The following is a 22070-nucleotide window of genomic DNA, read 5'->3' on the forward strand; positions in this document are numbered from 1 at the left end:
AAATGTGCATAAAATCACATTGAACATACATTATCATGTACCCGCTATCTACCAAAACCTTCAACATAAAGTATGATTCAATTTTGAAAATGTTTACATTTGACCCTGTGACTTCATTAATATTCTTGAGATGAGCACCAAAATCAATAGGGCTCTTCTTCTCACTATGGCGCATATATAATCCAAGTATGACTTCAATCCAACTTGTCGTCCAGTTACCGTGTTTACAAGCTATTTTAGTGAAAATCAACTTAAGCCCCGCCCCCTAATAATAAATATGCATACTATCAACTTATACATATATTACCATGTACCCACTATCTACTAACACATTTATATCAAGTATGAATGAATTCTGACTCCGGTTGCGGAGTTATTGTAATATTGTGTCGAGCCCGGCTCCTCCGATAGTGATACTAAATGGGGACTCGCGATAGAAAGGTACTGGGATATCTTGATGCCGTATTTATGCTTCTTCAGGAGATGTCTCGAACGGGCGAAAACAATGACTTCACACAAAAACAAGTTGACGAGATAGGATTTGATTTAATGATTCGGTATAATTTCTTCTCTGTCGATTCTCTTTACAAATAAAACTAAATTACAATGATTTGACTTGACTTGACTCCGTCAATTAAACAATTAGGAGTGATGAACTTTCGGCGGAGTGATAAATTTGCTGACCAAGTGATAAAACTTTCGGCCTCCTTTTCCTTTTATACCTTACTTCTACAAAATCCCTCTGCGCACAATCAGTAGGCAGCCAATAAACTGACCATCCTGTATTAACTTAATGATATAAAAATAAGTGCACTGGCACTGATCTGCCCTGATTGGTTGGGAGTTTGGAAGTCCATCCCCTTTCCATGGAAACTTCCATACCACGTGAGAGAACCTTCTCGAATGTTCCACAGACATAATGGAATCTATTTTGGGAAAAGGCCCTGTACCAAGATTCAATAAGATAGTTAAAAAACTTCTTGTGGGAAAACTGAATCCATGACCTAGATAAATATACAAGAGGCCCGTAAGGTGTCTCGATGGAGTGTTTCGGTAACATCAAAGAGATGGCATCACTATTTCATAACATCCCCCTCAATCTTTTAAAAATTTTTGATACTCCAAAATTTTAACATCATACTGCTTTAACTTATCATTATCTCAAGAAGGTAGAGTACTGTAAGCACATTCACTAATATTCATTGACTTCAATAAATGGTCTGCATATATCTCAAAGGTTAACATCTAGGTTACGAATTATTAAAACGATCATATGGTATATACATTGACACTTTGACACTATCTCCATGAATTTGAAGTGTACCTTTTCAATATTGATGACATCATATGATGTAATCTAAAAAAAATATATATATATATATATACCGTCAAGGTATCTTAAAGTTACATGACACAGCAAAATATGCAGTATCTCTTACAAAATACATTTATGCATTTCATACATCAATAATACATATATATCAAAAGTGAAATCATGCCGTGATTGGGGAGAGATCAGAGAAAACTTGACTTACAGTACTGATTTCGCTTAACTCCCGTTGAAAAAAAAATCAACGATCGATAACAAAAGTTGAAAATCGTTGAAAATCGATTAAAAACGAAAAATTTCGTTGACAAGATTTAGACTACTGCGGGCACGGTTGCCAACAAAGTTTCAACGAAATTTCCACGAAAGTTATCGCGATCAAAAACCGCCAAGGCAATTCTAGACATATCAAGGTTGTGACTTGCGTTGAATCCTTAGTGTAACTACAGCCGTTTTCAGACTATACCAGAAGTTGCCGAGGAATATTACAATCGTTGCAAAAGTTTGATTGTATATAAGACAGAGTTAGTTCTGTACTAGGTGTTTGGAAAAATGATTTGGCTAGGATAATAAAAACTAGTCTTGGTCGATCGTAACAAGCACATTCTACGACTGTTATAGGCTAGTATTTAACTAGGATAAGTTTAAGTTAACTCACCAAGGAACGCAGTGTCAGAAAAACAAGGAAAAAAATATCAACAATGAAACAGTACTTTCGTAGCTGGATATCAAAAGAGATCTTTATTCCCAATAAATTCCTGTGTTACTTGACGTACTACAGTACCGTTTACTACAGAACCGCATTCTCAAACTTTTTTGCATTCCGACCAAAAAACCTCCCCCGGCTTCAATGCACGCAAAAAAAAAAAAAAAAAAACTGTTATTTTCCCCCTAACCCGTTACTGTAAGTTGCCCGCGAATGCAGATTGACTGCCCTGGTAATTAAGGTCGCAGCCTGGGTCTGGGCCACCTATAGTATGCTGCTTACATGTGCATTCCCTACCCTGGATATCCCCTCCACCAAACTTTCTTGAGAGGCTTAGTCCAATCATAAACCTGGCTTTGTCAAATTCACGCCTACCATATGTTAATTAGCATAGTATTTTATCTTCGTGGGGTTTAGCACTGCAGAACCTTTGGCTGGCTGCCTCTACAAGCAAACATTATTTTACCCCCCTACTGTTCGTAATGGAATAGATGTTACCTGTTACTAAGTTAATTGAAACCCAAATATTCATTCATATATATATAAGTAGAACAATCCAGCAGGGATAGAAAGTTTATCTTGAATGAACCAATCAGAAGTCGTGCTATTAATAAAACTTGAAAACACCTGGCCAGCAAGAGAGTTGCAAACAATTGTTTCCATGACTACTAAGAAAATAAAGCAGTGACTTGGGGCCCACGTTGGGTAGATTTCTGTGGAAAATGAATATATTTTCATTGCTTATTTGAGTATTGTATATTGAGAAGAGTTGATCAAACATTACTGGGGAGGGCTTTCAACTGGCCTGACGGCTTTCAACTGGCCTGACGGCATGTAAATTTAATTTAATGAGAAGGGGGAGTTTTTATGAGTCTCCCGGTATGCGTCACATGAGAAGTAAATGTTTTGTTTTTCGGTTTTATCATCGTTTTTCAAGTGGAACAACTCATAAAATCATATCAAATGAAAATAATATATATTTGAATATCCTTCTCTAGTTTTACTAATCAGGAATGTTTGATAAGGCATGCAATGCATCGTTCGAAAATGTAATTTTAAAGTAGAATTGAAAATGAACGACATAAAACAATATCTGTGAAGCGTGTGGAGCACAACTTTGAATATTCGTTGTGAACGAAAACATAATGAACGATGTTTACTGCGTAAATAAATTTCGCGGAACTGGTATAGAGAAATTACGTACTGCAGCTTACGTCAGAGAAGCTCATAAATGACACAGGTGGATAGAGCGCATCAAAATTCGGTTTAGGAAATCCCTATACAGCCGACGAAAGTCGATGTCTCCTTCCGTTTTCGAGTTATAAGCGATTTTGTGTTTTTGCGATATGGCTTTCAGTATATTTTCATTGAATAAGGTCGTTTTTTTTGTGTGTGATTAAATAAGGGTGTGACCTAACAGATATTTCGCTAACCGTTTCACCTGCCGGTCGGTTAAACGTTTAAACGCCGTTTCCCGATCGCGGCTTTTTCGACTCGACCTCGACCGTCACTCGACTTTTAATCAAAATAGGACGTTATGAGTACAATAATTAAGGTTTTCTTTTCCAGCAGGTAGCAATTCAGGCAGCAAGACAACGATCAGTGTATGTTAATTACTAATTAGGCTCAATAATATTGCGAACCTTTCGTGTAATAATAATTGTCTAACACACATGATCAGTATTCATGGTCTTCAGAAGTTCAGATCACTGAATTTATATAACTCCGCCTTCGGCAACATCGTAACTTTGAAGGAGAAAAAAACAATATATTTGTCTATCACAAGATTTTAAACAAAAACTCGCCTAAATTAGCAAACTTACCCACCTTTCCTACTTACTCATTAAAAGTCATGTTAAGAAAACAAATTACGCACGCACGTGTTCTGCGATGGGTTGTAAAAATCAAGTTCAAACTGGTTTTAGCAGCCTCTGATTTCATTTTCTTTCTCTTGTGTCACATACATGATACAGTACCTTACATTTGATATGAAAGTAACTTCAACAACAGCTTGCCCAAAATTTGTGTCGCAATATGTTAAGATTTAACCACGCTGCGCAGTACCATTCATAATTTGCCTATTACACTAAAATTTACACTCGGCGTCCAGATGGCGGGAGAATTTAACATCATGTTCAATGTGTTGTGTCGTTCCCATGGTGCGATGAACTTGGGCAAGTTGCCAAGTTCGAATGTCAATGACCTACTTATGTTCTGTGACAAATGTCAGTGGGAATTATGTGTGTAAATACTCGGGTTTTTCAATGTGTTATATATATAGAAGTTTTAACGTAAGCGGAGCGAATTTTAGGGCGGCTCGTTGATTGTGAGGAAGCACTTATCTAAGCATCAATATTTGTGAAGAATATCGTAAGTTTTTCGTATTCATTCATTTCCATTTATGTTTGCCGCAATCCCGCCCGCAATGCATGCACAGCATAATACCATGTGTGAAAAAAATGGCTGTACACGTGCGGACCTGAGAGAGCAAACTGGCCATGTGTTGTTAATGTTATAACGGTACTTTCTGGAACGACCATTTGCGTCTTTTGGGGTTAAAGTGGCCATGACACGAAAATTTCAAAGTCCTATATTTTTGGGATCCATCAAAGAATGTTCTCTAGAACATGTATCAACCATTCTGCCAGTTTAAAACTTGATTTTTCAAGTCGAAAATTGAGAATGAATTTACCCTTTTCGGCGTTTGAAACTTTGTTTACTCGAAAATTTTCCGATTCGCATGACGTCATGTGACGTCACGTTTTGAACACATTTACGATCCTCCGAATATACCATTCACGTACACAGTAGACAAGTACACATACCACTAGTAGTTACTAAACAAAACACCGATCACAAGTGCGATATCAAATCAAAATTTCCTGTGAAATGACGGATCCAGAACCAATTGCGGCAACCGAAGTTCAAAGTGATAATGGTTCTTCACTAGGCAGTGAAATTGGGCTATAATTAGAGTGCCCTTTCTCATATTCGAAGCAGAGAGTGAAGGCGATGATCATTCCAATATTGAACCGAACGTTGAGGGTGGAGCGGAGGTGTTAGAACCGTATCAGTTCGAGCCTGTTAAACGAGCCGAAATTGAAGCTCCACAACATATCGAAGAAGAAATCCGTTCGAAACCATTGCAAGGAACATACAACGTGGTAAGAATTTATTAACGAAGCATTTAAAAACAAAATCCAGTCCATTTTGTGCATGTGTTGTTGGAATTCGCGGAACACCCTAAACCGTATTGTGCGTTGTGTTACGGTAACTTACAACTCATATGTAGAGTGTGTAGTACTAGTAGGGTTGTTGCATACTGAAAGTTTGGCTCGGGGATGTAAGTTGCATTATGCCGCCATGCTAGGTAGGCATATGTGTTATTTCATACTCATTATTACTTGGCTAGTACTTTGGCCTGGAGTTTTGCAAATCAATTTTCTGAAACAAAAGAATGTTTCATGATACACGGAAGGTGTAAAATCACAACAAATGTAACCATAACTGTACATTGTATGCCTGCTTGTTATTGTGGACATCATGGCCAACATTAATACATTTTTAACTTTTATAAATTTTTTCCCAGGCAGTACAGATACATAGCCTACGGTCAACAGGTTCAATGATACTTGGGGTTCCTAGCAAGACGCGTCAGGGTTGTGCTACCATCATGTGCAGTCCAAAGGATCAGAAGTGATTTTCCAGCCAATGGTCATTACACTGGATTCAAGTTGCCAGGAGAAAACTCATTGTATAGGAAGCCTTGGTTGAGAAATTCCTCCAGGAACACCTTTTCTAAACTACAATTGTGTTGGATTATCAACCGTCAGGGTTCCCTCAGTGTTGATATATTGAAATTCAAGACTTTTAATGCAGGATGAAAAGGTTATTTTCCAGACCCAACATCAACAATGAAAGAAAAGGCATGTTTTGAAGCATTTGGACACAAGTATTGGCGTGACCGTGATGTCATATAATATGTGCATAAGGGAACGGGCATTGACCTTTTTAGGGGCATTTACCTCCCAGACGTTTGATTCGTACCTTTAATCTGGAAGCCAAAATATCCATATCACCAATGATATTTGACAGAAAAGTCATAATAAAGACCAATGGAGGCAGCAGAACTCTTGAATGTTTAGACTTTGTTTCTTCAGCAGCAGTTGGTTTGTTTTGTAGTCTTTCTTCAAAAACTCAGCAGTACACCCTGTTAATGGTCTTCGATTGTTTTAATGCGTGTGATGCTGTGTTTCACATTGCCCATCATCAGTGTTGTACGTGTCGTCGTGCTTGTGTAACATTTTTGCATGTGAGTTACTTCGTGCAGTGTTTCTTGGTTTAAATAACCCTTTATTGTATTTGATTCTGGATTATTCTAATTAATTTGTCACAACAACGATTGATAGCGATGGACATGCAACTGCTTTGTAGGCTTAAAGCAAAAAAATTCATGTAAGTTGTTTTCTTTTAACCTCCTTTGATGTCACAAATCACATTAGTGTTATTTAAGAATGATAATGTTTATGGAAAGTACAGTTTTACTTTTATGTCATATAATACAATGATTGTTGTTAATGTTAGTTCAGATTGTCCAGAATGACTGTCTAGAACTGATATTGAATAAATTTTGTTCAATGATTTAACACTTGAACTATGTTGTGTGAATTTTTGGCTCTGTGACTTTAAAATAAATCGCTTTGAGATTTAATTAAACACCCTTTGGAATAAAATCTTTTTACCTACCTATTTTGACCCATCCCCATTACCCCCACTCCCTCCACAACATAAAAAATGGTTTTCCTGGAATAGGAATAAGAAATTATTGCTATAACTAACTGATCCAGCATATTCCAGAAATAAATTGGGGCACTGAGATTTGTTCACAAGAAGATGTAACCCATTGCTTCTGAAGCTAACCTCATAGCTTATTAGTATACAATAGAGCAATGAAGGGGGTGTTAATTTAGATGATACAGTAAAATCTCTTCGTCTATTGCGACTTCAGTGTAGTAACGCTAATACTATAGCACTACTAGTGCTCGGCGCGCTACCTCCTAAGGATCGCCACTTGCCCCATTGGAGGTTTCCTGTTCCCCGATCTGGTCTTCAGAGTAGTTTTTTGTGGATTACTTGACAGAAGAATGACTCTTTTATGTCGAACCGTTAAAGTCCATTTGTTTTATTTCATAACAAAAAGGAGGGATCGTAGTATGCTTCCGTGAAGTGTTCGCTTCATTCGGAGCTGCATACTGGCTAGGCCCAGTGAAATCGGCGCTGGTGTTGTGCACTAACTTGGTCATAATCGCCGTGTTTTTTTCGTCCTTCAACCATGGATGAAGGCTAATTGCATGGGTAATGATATTTATGCAACCCCCAACAACACAACGGACCGGCATTTCTCTCGGATAGTTTACAACAGTTGAAAAACAAACTTGAAATTTCTAACGATATAGCGTAATACAGTGGTTGTTCTCTCAGTGTAAATGTGCGTGTATATGGAACGGTATGATCGTCGCGTGTCCGATACATGCCTGGGCTTTGCACGTGTGTTCCTAACATGACGTCATCATTGTCTTGTTGTGAAATCGCATTCTCAGATATCTATTTTCGGATGCGAATATTAAAACGTTAATTACTAATTAGTCCTTGAGGTTTTCAAGGTGTTGAGGATAGTTTTGAACATAGATTTTCTCATAGATTCAGAGGAAGTTACTCTCGATGAGTTGGATTTTTCGTGTCATGGCCTCTTTAATATATTTTCACACGGGATTTCACCATGCCATTGATCGATGTACACGGGTGAATTGTCGCAAATATAAACTGAGAAAACGAATTGACGACAGTCATGAGCTCATGACTATTGACCTACTACTTTAGTTATATTGAACACATTATTCATGCCTAAAACATCGTTTTTCTGTTTTTTTATAGATAGTTTGCAGTACATTACTAAGTTCTTTACATATTTTTGAATAATTTTCATGTTTAAAATGTAAACAAAATAGAAAAAATAAAAAGAGAAAACGCCTTTTTGAAAAATGGAAGCGTCCTGGCAGAATGGGCGGGGCATCTTTATTTTGCTTCAAGTAACATGTTTTCGCTCGGAAACAAAGTTTCATACTTCAACTCTCATAAAAACCAATTTACATCTCTTAAAAATAACTATTTTTAGTAATCTGCAAGTAAACCAAGTTTATATGTCCATTCATTGTTATTTAAATGGTTAAACAGAACTTCAACTTATCTGGAAGGGTGCCTCGTGGTACATAGCTTGTACTGCAGCCCTCTATTAGACCTGGCTAAGTTAAGACTTATGTCACTGTGTTTGGGGTTCACAGTAAGAAAACGTCCCCCGCCAGTTTAGCTACATGAATTTATGTGCATTACTACTCATACAAGCCTGAGAATGCTCTTGTAAATATTCCCTCTTTCAAACGACTGTACCAAAGTCTAATTGATACTGATAAACGAAGTTACGCGTTTTCCGACGATTCGCGTAACCACATATTGACCTTCTATTTCGTTTACAAAAGAATTTCAACGCATCGTTGAAAATTCCACGAAGGAAATGACTGAGATAACCAATCGTTAAAATTCGGGGAATTTCGATAAAAATCGGGGAATTTCGATTAAAAAAACGTAGAAATCCGATTATTTTTCTATCAACGAATTTTAACGGGAGTTAAGCGAAATCAGTACTTGTAGTTATCTTTTAACTGAACCGAACACCTTAGTGTTCCATAACATTTTTGCGTATATTACAAAAAGAACCTTAAAATATTACAAACTCATTTACAAAGTACCTCCTCTTTAAATGAAGGCATAGTTTCAAAACTGCTTTGAAACCTTGTGAATCATATACATCCACTTCAAGAAAATCAACAAAATGTGACTCGATAGCATGGTGACCCTAGGTATGCACTCCGAAATGATCTAGTAAAGTACCAAAGTACTAGATATTCGATACCATAAAAGAGACCCCATAGACTATGACATCAACAAATCTTTCTTCAAATTTACATAATACTTAACATCTTGTCTTTTAAACTTCTTGCTTCATCATTGAAGAAATTTACTTTTGAATGAATATTTGAGGAAAAGCAAATATATACATAATTTCCTCAAAAGATCTATACTTTCATTTGCTTCCATAACTGTTGCTGTAAGCAAAAGTTGCATCTCACCAATGCTGTCTCTAAATAGCCTTCAATATAACATAAATGATGCAATGTAAATATCCTTAAAATATTTCTCAATATATGAAAACCCATGTTGCTAATATTCCGGATATGTTCTAATTGCCGGGTAAACGTTTGAACGAATTCATAAGGAGAAATAAGGTATACTCATTACACATTTGTTATAAAAGATGAAACTAGGTCACTTGGTGGCGTTTTTAACAATAAAGCTTATATTGTTACACCATACAGTACAATGACTTCCACTTAATAGGTATGCAGGTAATTGCCATGACGCATTCCATTCATACAATTGTGGGTAAAACACATGTTCATCTGAACTTAAACAATTATGCAGTTATACATATTAACCATATAATGTTTGCAACATCCTGCCTGGACTGCCTGTACTGTTCAATCCCTTTTCATGGAGAAAATTCATGATTTCCCCTGTGTCGGAATACTTTCCTACATTCCACCAAAAATCATGACTCTTAAAGCCTGTTGGAAAACATGGTGTCTGATAGGTGACCAGAACCTGTAATTCACCCAATTTGTATCGAGCACGTTGGACTTTCATGTCTCCTTGTGGAGCATTTGCAAAAACTTTCTTTTGCCTTAATATGCTATCTTTAATGGAAGGATATGGAATTGCTAATCCTTCATTATGTGCTCTATTCTCTAAAAAGGATGCAACATTCATTCGCTTAGTGGTCATAAGACACATGATGTGATCTGAAGTTACCCCTGGCAAAATGTTACCAAACTCATCATGAAACTCAATATGTGCATCTTGCATGACATTAACATTTTCTGCATTAGAAGTGTTACTACTCAAAACATTTCTCATTAGAGCAACCTTTTCACTTGATGAACCCTTTGTTTTCAAGACCTGACGCAATTTCTGAATGTTTGTTATATTCTTAGTTTCAGAAGATGCTCTTACAAAACATGGTTTAAGCCTGTTATAATTGAATACATCACTAAGAATTTCTCCTTTGAGAGTGGCCAACAAATAATGAGTCCTATCCAAAACTTGATGGATCACTAGTGGTCCACACCATTCAGCAGCAATTTTGCGAGAGTTCGCAGTCAAGGAGGAAGACGTTGGCTTATACAGATACACTAATTGACCCGTTGAATAAATTGCACCTTTGTCTAGTTTTGCACTTATCTTAACATTTTGAGCATCTTGTTGCTTCTTTTGTAAGACTAACATTACCCTTGACAAATGATCAAATCGTTTCTTTAACAATGCAGCATATTCTCCATGAGATTGTGATAATCCTGCCATTGGATTGAATGATAAATTTGTAAGATTTGGTGGCTTACGTCCAAATGCAAGTTCAAATGGGCTATAGCTACCTAACTGAGGAGAGGAAAATGTGTTATATGCATAGGCTGATGTTGGGACAAATCGTACCCAATCCGTACCAAACTGATTTAAGTTCACTTTGAGGAAATTTGAAAGAGTCTGAATGTGTCTTTCAACCTGTAAGCTTCCATGATGAACTTTTGTTCAATGCCTAAAGCTTTACTTAAGAGCTCCACTAATTTTCCTGTAAGAGAAGATGCCGCATCACTTATGATACAAGACGGTGGACCAAAAGTTGTGACTACCCTCTGCAATAATGCTTCACATATTGTTTCAGCATCAAGAGTCTTAAGAGAAACACATACAACAAATCTAGTGATCTCATCACAAACAACCATCAAATGTTTAAATCCTGTAGCCGTTATAGGCATAGTCTTGAAATCCAGACTAAGTCTGTCAAAAGGACGATAAGAATCAGGAATGCGAGCATGATATTGTCTCAATTTGTCCGGTTTCTTACGGAATTCTTGACAACGGAGACATGCCTGAATATAATTACTGATGCGTTGAAACATATTGCGCAGATAGAAATGCTGTCTAATGGTCAAATATGTACGCATTACACCCTGATGATTACTTAACAAGTCATCATGATATCGAGATATTATTTGTTCCACCATAGTCTCAGGTACGACTAACTGAAGAGTCATTTTAGCATCATTAGTCTCATGCAAAAATATCCTGAATAACAAACTATTACATAACAAATAATCCTCTGCTTGAGAACGAACAGTTCTAGCATGCTTAGCATTACTTGGAATAATGTCATGTGCAAGAAAATCATAAATTGGTTTGTAGAAAGGACAAGTTTGTTGTTGAATTTGCAACTCTTTTACATCAAATGGCAGATCATAGTTTTTGATCAGCTTTCCTTGAATTGCCTTCATGACTTTATTCAATTCCTTTTGTTTTGGAATGTGCCCTGTAACCAAATGATCAATGTTTGTTATGACTGGCTTTGGCTGAACAAATAGTTCTGGTGGTGGTTCTCTGACTAACTCTTGCACTCTATGTCTACTCTGATCCACTAATCTTGGCTCTGAAGGTTGTGAAACACTTGTAAAATTTGGCACAACTAACACATCAGGACTATATGTATGTCTATTTTCACTAGGCATAGTAATAGTAGGCCTTTCAATATATGTTTCTCTCTTGTCATTAAAAACAACTGGTGTAGTCCTCTTCTGCGACTCAGATTGTGGTCTCTGTGTAACATGCTCATTAGAATGTGTTGCCTTAGGAATGGATGTCCTATTAACTCTATTTGTTGATACTTTGGCTGGGGAATCCTGCTTGGACTCCTTAGTGACTTTATTCGGAAATAAATCTGGAACTTTGACTCCCATTGACCTTGCCATTGACCTTGTCATGATTGGATTAAATGTCTCCTTAGGTGGAGTTGAAAAATCCTCATAAGAACTGACCTCTTGAGCAACCTGATCTATTTCAGAGTGGAATTCCTGTGGTGCTCTAGACAAATAATCTGCCAAAACCAATTCTGAGCCCTTCTTATAACCAACCTGAAATGTATATTCTGACAATTTGGACAGAAGTTTACGTAAGCGTGAAGTTGCTGGTTCTTGTTTTGATTTAAACAATTCAACAATGGCTGAGTGATCAACATATGCCTCAAATTCTACATTTTGCAATAAATGTTTGAATGCTGTCACATTAATAAATAGACCCATCATTTCTAATTCAGTTACACTATACCTCTGACATGCTGGTGGTAATATCTTAGAGTAATATGCAATAATATTCTCTTTGCCATTAACTCTTTGTGTCAGGTACGATCCTGTTGCTACTCGTGATGTGTCGCTATATAATACAAAACAACCATATTTCTGTGGCATATGCAATATAGGTGGATTACACAACAACTCTTTAATACTTTGAAATGCATACTGATGTTCCTCTGTCCATTTAAATACCTTTCTCTTACGACTCAAATGATGTAATGGTCTCAATAGTGCTTGAATATTTGGGAAAAACGAAGCCACATAATTAACTGCACCTACAAATCGTCTTACTGACTTAACATTGTGTGGTTTCGGTGTGTTCCTGATTGCTGCACATCTGTCATGCAAAGGTTGGATACAAGCCTCACCTTCTGGGGTTATTGAGAGCAAATGTCCCATATATCGGACTGAATTTTGAAAAATGCTACACTTTTTCGGAGAGATTTTCAATCCGTTGTCCATTAAAACCTTAAAAATTGCCTTTAGGTGTTGTTTGTGAGATCGTTTGTCTGCACTGTACACAATAATATCGTCATGATGAGCAATACAGAACTTATTTGAATTTGGGATCGTTGCCAAAATATCATTAATTTTCGACTGAAAGATCGCTGGAGATAAATTCAATCCCTGTGGTAAGCGTTTATAATAATAATGCTTTCCTCCATGAAATGATGCAATACCTGTATATTGTTGTGCATGAACACTGAGTGGCAGACAGAAGAATGCAGACTTTAAATCAAGAACACCCAAAATTTTGGCTCCAGAGTACCCTACCTGTATGGTACGGATAGTCTCATTCAGTAATGGAAATGGGTGATTGAGACGTTTTATCCTACTATTCAAGTAGCGAAAATCTGTGACAACTCTTTTGTCTTTTGTTCCCTTCTTTGGAATCAGGAAAACCGGTGAGGTATAAGACTGATGTCCTACCGCTAAGATTCCTAATCGCACTAATTTGTCAAGCTCACTGGCGACAATGACTTTGTCCTCATCTGAAAGTCTATAGGGACGTATGTAAAATGGCTCATCATTAGTAAGCGTAATATCAGCCTCATAATTTGGACAGTGAGATAATTCACCATAAAGAGAAAATGCATCTCTATGTGAGTCTAGAAATTCATATATGCTCTCTGTTTCTGAAGCATTCAGAATACTTTGTTCCAAATTAATGTTTTCTCTCATGATTTCCTGTTCGGATTTGGAAACCAGGGGATCATCGGCTGTCAAATGTGGATAACGATGTAAATTATATCGTATAATTGCATCACGATTCTCTTTAGAGTTAGAATTGGTTTGAAAAAGAGACGGTTTTTCGATGTCTCTCATGACATTTAGAAAATCTAGAGAATCAGTAGGTACTGTATGTCTTCTGTGACCGTAATGATATCTGCTAAATCTAAATGAGCCACTGTGCGAGAAGGATGCAGACAAAATTTCTGGTTACCCATGTTCCTTAGTAGAATCTTTGTTCTACCTTTATGCATTTTCACTAACATTCGTGAAGGACAAATACGAGATATTAAAGGAAACGGTTTAATAACCACATCTGCATTTCGTGCATATAGTGGAAGACGTCCCTGTACAGTAATGTATCTTTGCTGACCTGGGTAAATAACAAATCTCTGCACTGGCCTAAGGAAAACTTTGGCTTGTTTAATTCTAAAACAGTTTGTGGTAAAGTCCAAAGATCCATTCAATTCCTTCAGAGTTTGACTACCTAATATTAAGTCAATACCTGTCAGGTTTGCAGCAATTAAAGCAGAAAGCTGAAATTCATGACCCTGAATTTTGACCTGAAATGTTATCGTGCTATACGCATGAATAAACTGACCATTACCCAACTTTAGGTTTACTACATCAACTGAGACTGGTTGTATAGAGGATAAATACTTTGAATTTTGCACTGTAGAAGAAGAAATGATAGAGCGTGTCGCTCCACTATCAAACAACAGTGAAATTCCTTTACCATCATGTAAAGTACCTCTTACAAAATTACGTGTGTCCAGTTGAATATCCACACTACGGTCGTTCCCTGTATATCTAGAACTAGGAATAGTACTATTCTTCCAAATATTATTTGCTTTACGTTTCGATCTTCCCTTACTTGGTACTTTGTCTGGAGTCACTGTATGATGGGTGCAATCATAAGTGCTCCCTAATGAAAATTCTGTGTTGGTACTTTCTTTACATTAGCCTCCATTTCATGACTTAGGCGAATTTGGCAATATTGTGCAAAATGACCTCGATTTTGGCAGTAGTAACATGTAATTGAAGGATTAAAATATGGTAACCTTCTCCTGTTATTATTCTGACCTGTCCTAGGACCACGAGAATCACGAGAACTATATCTTTGCCTCATATCTTTTGGATTGTCTTGCGATTCTGACCTACGTGACTGATCAAACTTGGTTTCTAATTCCTGAATTTTGGTACACAACTCGTGTATCTCAGAAGATGCAGAAATAGGAGTCTGAACAGAAGACGCTTTGTCGTGCATTGCCATAAATAGTTCGGAAGAAACTGTGGGTTGACTTTGGATTTGTAAGTCAAAATAGCACTGTACTTTCATGACCAAATCTGCAATTGTTGCTTGTGGTGATGCAGACATTAACACTGCTGAGCGACATTGCAATGGCAGGGTTGAGATGAATTTATCTCTAATTTGGTCCTCGCCATAACTTAATTGTGCTGCAGATTTGGAAATTTTGGCCAAATGAGCTTGAGCTGTATCACCTGGCGTATAGCTTAATGCATGAAATGCCTGTGATTTTGCATAGGAAGAAGTGCCTGGACTGAAACGAGCAAGGAATTGCTTGCGAAGATCAGCAATAGTTGAAAAATTTTTGTTTTCAATCCAGAGTCTGGCTTGGCCTTTAAGTGTTCGCTTAAATATGCGACATATTTCATTAAATTCTTCCGCTACAGCCTCAGGGGTGGTTTGGGACGGCAATTTATGCACCTCTAAATAGTCTTCAAATCCCAAATAATGAGCTTCGGCTAAATCTGCATCAATTACATCGCCCTGAAATCGTGATGGCAAAAAATCAGTGGGCCTATGTTTCTGCATAACATTAACAGAGGTCGAAGTTTCCTGTTCACTGACGGACATTATGCCGAATACAATTAGGCTAGTTATGAGTATACAACATGAGCCTTTACTTAATTGAACACACTATCGACCGCAATTAAATACAAATAACAAATATGCAATACATGGACACGATTAAAATAACTTATCGGTACACTCTGATCTCAAATAGGGGTTGGGATACAAATTGGCATGATTTCACTCACCCTTAAGTTTAACTAAGAACTGGTAGTGGAACTGCAAACGATGATTGAAGTCCCTCGGTTAGCAGTAGTAGTAGCGGCATGTAGTAGCAGTAGCAGGTGAGCCTACATCTCGTATGCTGCAGATTCGTTCGCCGTTAACATCGGGTAGAGTCTAGGCTTAGATCGCGAAAATGTTCAGTTCTGATGTTTAGAGCTGTAGTATTCTACGTACTAGTTGCGCGAATGTTCAAACACGAACTGCATGCTGGGTTGATTAACGTTAGTGTACGATCAACGTTAGTGTGGTTCCTGCATCCGGTGTACAGACTTAGGCTAGTATAGGCCGACTTCCCTCGTAGAGTGTGTATGTTAGGCTAGGTCGTGAACATACGTTGTGTGCCCCGCTCCTCCACCATGTAATATTGTGTCGAGCCCGGCTCCTCCGATAGTGATACTAAATGGGGACTCGCGATAGAAAGGTACTGGGATATCTCGATGCCGTATTTATGCTTCTTCAGGAGATGTCTCGAACGGGCGAAAACAATGACTTCACACAAAAACAAGTTGACGAGATAGGATTTGATTTAATGATTCGGTATAATTTCTTCTCTGTCGATTCTCTTTACAAATAAAACTAAATTACAATGATTTGACTTGACTTGACTCCGTCACTTACGCAATTAGAGGGAGTGATGAACTTTCGGCGGAGTGATAAATTTGCTGACCAAGTGATAAAACTTTCGGCCTCCTTTTCCTTTTATACCTTACTTCTACAAAATCCCTCTGCGCACAATCAGTAGGCAGCCAATAAACTGACCATCCTGTATTAACTTAATGATATAAAAATAAGTGCACTGGCACTGATCTGCCCTGATTGGTTGGGAGTTTGGAAGTCCATCCCCTTTCCATGGAAACTTCCATACCACGTGAGAGAACCTTCTCGAATGTTCCACAGACATAATGGAATCTATTTTGGGAAAAGGCCCTGTACCAAGATTCAATAAGATAGTTAAAAAACTTCTTGTGGGAAAACTGAATCCATGACCTAGATAAATATACAAGAGGCCCGTAAGGTGTCTCGATGGAGTGTTTCGGTAACATCAAAGAGATGGCATCACTATTTCATAACATTATAAGCATTTGGAGATTTTCACTTTTGACCCCGTGACCTCATTATCATTCATGAAATGAGTTTATTTGCACTTTCAACTTGTTTATACTTTCTTTGCACTTTTTTCGTCATAAGGAAACATTCTCGTTAAAGAATCTAGCATTTTCTTGTCAAGATATATTATGTAACCATCGCCTATAGTCTCATGCAAAACTTATATCGTTCCCGTGATATACAGGCATCTTACGTGCATAGGATTACATACCTCAAAGCAATTTCAACCTTAACAGATCCACGGATAGTTAATAGTAAACATGTATGCAGTAAGTACTTTGAACGGCTGATATGACAAAATAAACACAAGGCATAATAATCAGATATGAAATATATTATCAAATAAAGTCTTTGATTCTGTCAACTATTAACAACAAACTTTGAAACCAGTTGCAATTATAGATTGATTGCTATCGATATCTTTTAAGCGTCCAGGATCGTATGTTAGAACATCACATGACATACACGACGCCATCATGTCAATTGGATGTTCTTCATACCTGTTCCGTATGTTCTACTTTCGTGATTTTCACATGTTATTTAAGGAATAAAGGATTCTAGACTAAAATTCTACTCTGGATGATAAATCTACAAAGTGATGATCGTACTGGTAAGTAACGTACAGGAGACAGTAACGGTGTGAATGTATATCCTGGTATACTAAACACGTCATTGATAACAAAAGCTATGTACTGATATACTAAACACGACATTAATAACACAGGCTATGTACTGATATACTTAACACGTCATTACTAACGCAGGTTATGTACTGACAAACTAAACACGTCATTAATTACACAGGCTATGTACTTATATACTAAACACATCATTAATAACACAGGCTATGTACTGATGTACTAAACACGTCATTAATAACACAGGCTTTGTCCTGATATACTTAACACGTCATTTAAAACACAGGCTAAGTACTGATATACTAAACACGACATTAATAACGCAGGCTATGTCATATACTTAACACGTCATTTAAAACACAGGTTATGTACTGACAAACTAAACACGTCATTAATTACACAGGCTATGTACTTATATACTAAACACATCATTAATAACACAGGCTATGTACTGATGTACTAAACACGTCATTAATAACACAGGCTTTGTCCTGATATACTTAACACGTCATTTAAAACACAGGCTATGTACTGATATACTGAACACGTCATTAATAACACAGGCTATGTACTTATATACTTAACACGTCATTAATAACACAGGCTATGTACTGATATACTTAACACGTCATCAATAACACAGGCTATGTACTGATATACTAAACACGTCATTAATAACACAGGCTATGTACTGATAAAATTAACACGTCATTTAAAACACAGGTTATGTACTGATATATTAAACATGTCATAATTAACACAGGCAATGTTAAATGTATGGCAACAGCTTACTATATGAAAATGGCGTCTTGAAGGCTATTTTAATTTATCAGAATTATAATCCATGTCTCAATGATGATATTCAATGTCGATTTAAATATTTCTTTAATTTGAAGGTAATAATTTAGGCACATGTTAGTTACACTATTATTATGTAAATCCTGGTTATTTTAAAGTTCATTCATGCAGCTACAACATATCTATTCCAACCAGAACATGTGCTATCCTTTCACTTTATTGCTGTCAGACCAGAACATACATATACTTACAGTGAGTCCTGTCGAAACAGACATTTAGAAATGTAATACTTTCATAGCAGGCGTTGCTCCGTTAGGTTTAGGTCGACATTACATGTATGAATCGGGATTGAAATAATTTAAAAGATTCCTCAAGGTATAGACATATTTTCAATTTGCAACTTTAGCATGAGAGAGATGCAGTTGTCTTACTTTCTATCCGTATGGAACATGGTATGATCTATGTGGGAAGTATATGGACAATTTTGATACGTTTTACTAAGATAAATCTAGTTGGAAGTTCATGGAACATAAGTAAGGCCTATATGTGGGAAGTAAAGAGAACATTGAATAAGTTAGAACAGGCTAACCCGGTGGGAAGGTGGTTCTATTAGCTCAGTCTTTAAACTCAACAATCTTCCCGATAACCCGGAAAATGTTAATATTGAAACAATAGAATAAACATATTAAGTTTATGAACTTTACTGAGTTTTAGGATTTTTTTTCTTTGTAAGTTAATTATCACGTGACTGATATCTTTTACTTTATCAGGGTGACCAGAGCGATTAATCGTAAATGTTATTTTACTGAAATTATTGGAAAAATATAAATCTTTTGAAAATCAACCTAATCGGCTTATCAAGGAACCGTAAAAATTATATTCCTCTGCCCGAAATTCAGTCGTACCGCTTAAAGCAGCAGTTTAACTTAGGCTTACAATTTTACCCTGTTAGGCTATTATACACAAGTCTTGTGTTGATAACAGTGGGTCATCAATCTATTCAATTTCATGAAATAAAGGTTACTGAGGGAATAGTTAATACATTTGATTTGATCCTAAACGTTAACACGTAGTCACGTGCACGTTTAGTATTGCTGTATTACACACATTAACGACCAAATTGGAATTATGTTCATAAAAGAAAATCAGACTTTTACCTCACATTTGAAATGAACCATGGCCATAGTCAAACTAATGACCTACATTTTGATCTAATTTCACTATCTATTAGTATCGATAAAATAATAAAAATCATCTCAAGCAGCTTCTTTAACAAGCACATGAATAACCATTGTATCTACAATTAAGAGAGAAGCCCGCCATCTAAAATGATGAGCTGTAGGTGATATTCTAAAGGGATATTGAAAACACTGATAACAAAACAGAAAGTTGAATTTTTCAGGGTGGGTTGATATAAGATGACTTCAAAGGTCGATGTTTTGTGCAAACAATAAACAGTCAATAAGAGATAAGGAGAGATTCACCTTGATGTAATCTTTGTCGAGCCAGAGACCTGTTGGTAAAGTGACTGGTTCTGTTGACTTATAGAATTATACATTGATTTATGATACTTTTGTTAAGTTAGTTTCATCCATGCATACTGTATCTATATATTCAACAGATCATCGCTTTGAATTATAATTATGGATAATATCAATCAAAGGAAAAGAAAAGTGAAGATCCAAGTTTATCCTGCCAACCAGTCACGAAAGTTGTTGTGACGTCATAATCGATGGAGCGCCTTACAGTGTCGATGGAGCGCCTTACAGTGCAAGGTTTGTTGTAAATTACATAGTTTTGGATTAGTAACTTAGTATAAGAAGGCTGAAGTTTATTATAAACATTGATAATTATTTAAGCCTCAGCATTCTACATACTCTTACATTGTATGATCGGGAGTTCAACGTGACTTTTTTTTTTTTATTGCTTTCAGTGTTTTGTTTCTACCTTATTAACTTTAATTAACCGAATGGAAAATTTGCATATTACTCCGATTTAACTGGTATAATTTTTTTCGTTCAGAGTGACATCCAACAGATTGCCCACCATAATTGTTTCCAGTTTATATATAAGCAATGAAACGCCCCAATTTTGTTGACCAAAAAATGTTTACAAATCAAAATTTTTGCGATTTTTTTTTTTTTTTTTGCAGACAAAAAGGCCATACTTATCGATTCTCTGAAGAGCAGGTACAAACTACAATATGATGCAATCCAGCCCATACCTTACATCAAGGACAGACTATATTGTGTTGACAAGGTATTTGTTGAGGGCGGTACAGAGGTCCATATTGTTAAAGGAGCGACGAATGAAAAAGGAGGACCATGGGTACGTGTGGGTTCGTACAAAGATATCTTCACAGACCCTCGAATGAAAGCCAAACGGCGCATCATAGAAGCAGAAGCCGGGTATGGTAAGTCAACAGTGGCCCTACAGCTCGCCTATGATTGGTGCAATGGTGTAAAGGATTCACCTTTTAATGACGTAGAGATTCTAATTCTTCTCCGGTTGAGGCAGCTGAACAGCAAGATATCTATCTATCAAGCAATTAAGCTGTTCTTAGGACCAAAAGATCCTCGAGTCAAATCTACTGATATTAAAAATATCATTGAAAGCTGTTCTTCTGTTAAGGTACTCCTGGACGGATATGATGAGTTTCCTGATAGAGACGGAGCCACCGGAAGTGACGTAGGACGCATCATTACGAGGAATCTGTTTGGGAATATCGATGTTACCCTGACAACCAGATATCTTCCGAAGGACTATGACAAAGCAAATACAAAGCGAGTGCGGTTAGTTGGTTTTGACGAAAAAGCACGTGACCAGTACATTCGCAAGGCTGTTACCGGGGAGAACGAAGAAAGCGTTGCTAAAATTAAGCACGCTTTAAAATCCAACCCGATCCTTGATGCCCTATGTCAGGTGCCTCTTTTCTTTGTTATGTTTTCTCACATGACTCATGAAAAAGTACTTTTTATGAGATTTAATTCAGTTACAGAGTTTTTCCGCTACATGATGAAGTGTTTCCATAGTCACAAGAGCAATAAATCAATGGATAGGAACACGAGACCACACAATGTTACATATGAGCTGAAATTTACTGAACTGAGTAAGGTAGCATTTGAAGGTCTCTGCGGTGAAAACCAACAGTTATCATGGCATAAGGATGGACTCTGCACACGACTAGGTCAAGCGTTTTGTCAACATTATATTGCAGTTGGTATCTTGGTAGAGGAAGAAGTGTCTAATGTGACAAACGAACAGACTTCTACTACAGACATACAGACAAGGACTGACATAAGGTTCTACCATAAACTATTCTGTGAATGGTTTGCGTCTTTTAGACTGGTAGAAATTGTAGCTGCTACAAGAGGTGCATCTGAGCTGAAGAATGTTCTTGATACAGTGGATCCATTTAATCTTCAGTACCTCTATCGGTTCGCCTGTGGGATTAGCCCAGCAGTTGGAAAGAGAATAATAGAATACTTGAAGAGCAGGAAAGACGGTGATAAGTTTGCCATCCTCTGCATCCTGGAACAAACTGGTGAGGTAGATGGAATCAAGGACACCGTCAGGGATCTGTGTTCTCGTCGAGTGGATATCAATAAATCACACAGTAAACTACTACAGAGATCTACCATACAGCTACTGGAGATTGCTGCCAGATATGACGTAAGTATTAATAATAAAATAACATTTTACTCGTTTCATGGATTGAGTAGGTAGACATTTTAGCTGAATGCCAACGTAACCCTGACACAAATTCAATTTACAGTAAACACACTCTGATGTTTTTATCTCCATGCTCTGTCAAATGAAAATCCAAAGTAATATTCCTGACAGCACCTTCCATGCTCTCTTCACATGA

At 37.0% G+C, this 22070-nt stretch overlaps 1 protein-coding gene and 1 long non-coding RNA gene across 7 annotated transcripts in view; both read left to right on the forward strand.

The window, feature by feature from the left end:
* Nucleotides 1–22070, forward strand: part of LOC139969976 (uncharacterized) — a 95657-nt gene that overhangs the window by 9928 nt on the left and 63659 nt on the right. For 5 of the 6 annotated variants that reach the window (XR_011793844.1, XM_071975467.1, XM_071975466.1 and 2 more), the window contains 2 exons: nucleotides 19824–19977; nucleotides 20355–21874. Coding sequence is in view for 5 of the 6 variants with exons in the window: in XM_071975467.1 (XP_071831568.1) it covers nucleotides 19935–19977; nucleotides 20355–21874 (1563 nt within the window). In the remaining variant the exon portion in view is untranslated. Of the gene's footprint in view, nucleotides 1–17211; nucleotides 17377–19823; nucleotides 19978–20354; nucleotides 21875–22070 lie in introns of those variants that run through there. The other variant, XM_071975469.1, reaches the window with a different exon arrangement.
* LOC139970285 (uncharacterized) lies at nucleotides 385–6681 on the forward strand. The gene is made up of 2 exons (XR_011794079.1): nucleotides 385–5197; nucleotides 5623–6681. It is a non-coding gene; the product is annotated as an uncharacterized lncRNA (long non-coding RNA).

This window comes from Apostichopus japonicus, chromosome 7 (assembly GCF_037975245.1).
Source record: "Apostichopus japonicus isolate 1M-3 chromosome 7, ASM3797524v1, whole genome shotgun sequence".
Classification (NCBI taxonomy): domain Eukaryota; kingdom Metazoa; phylum Echinodermata; class Holothuroidea; order Aspidochirotida; family Stichopodidae; genus Apostichopus; species Apostichopus japonicus.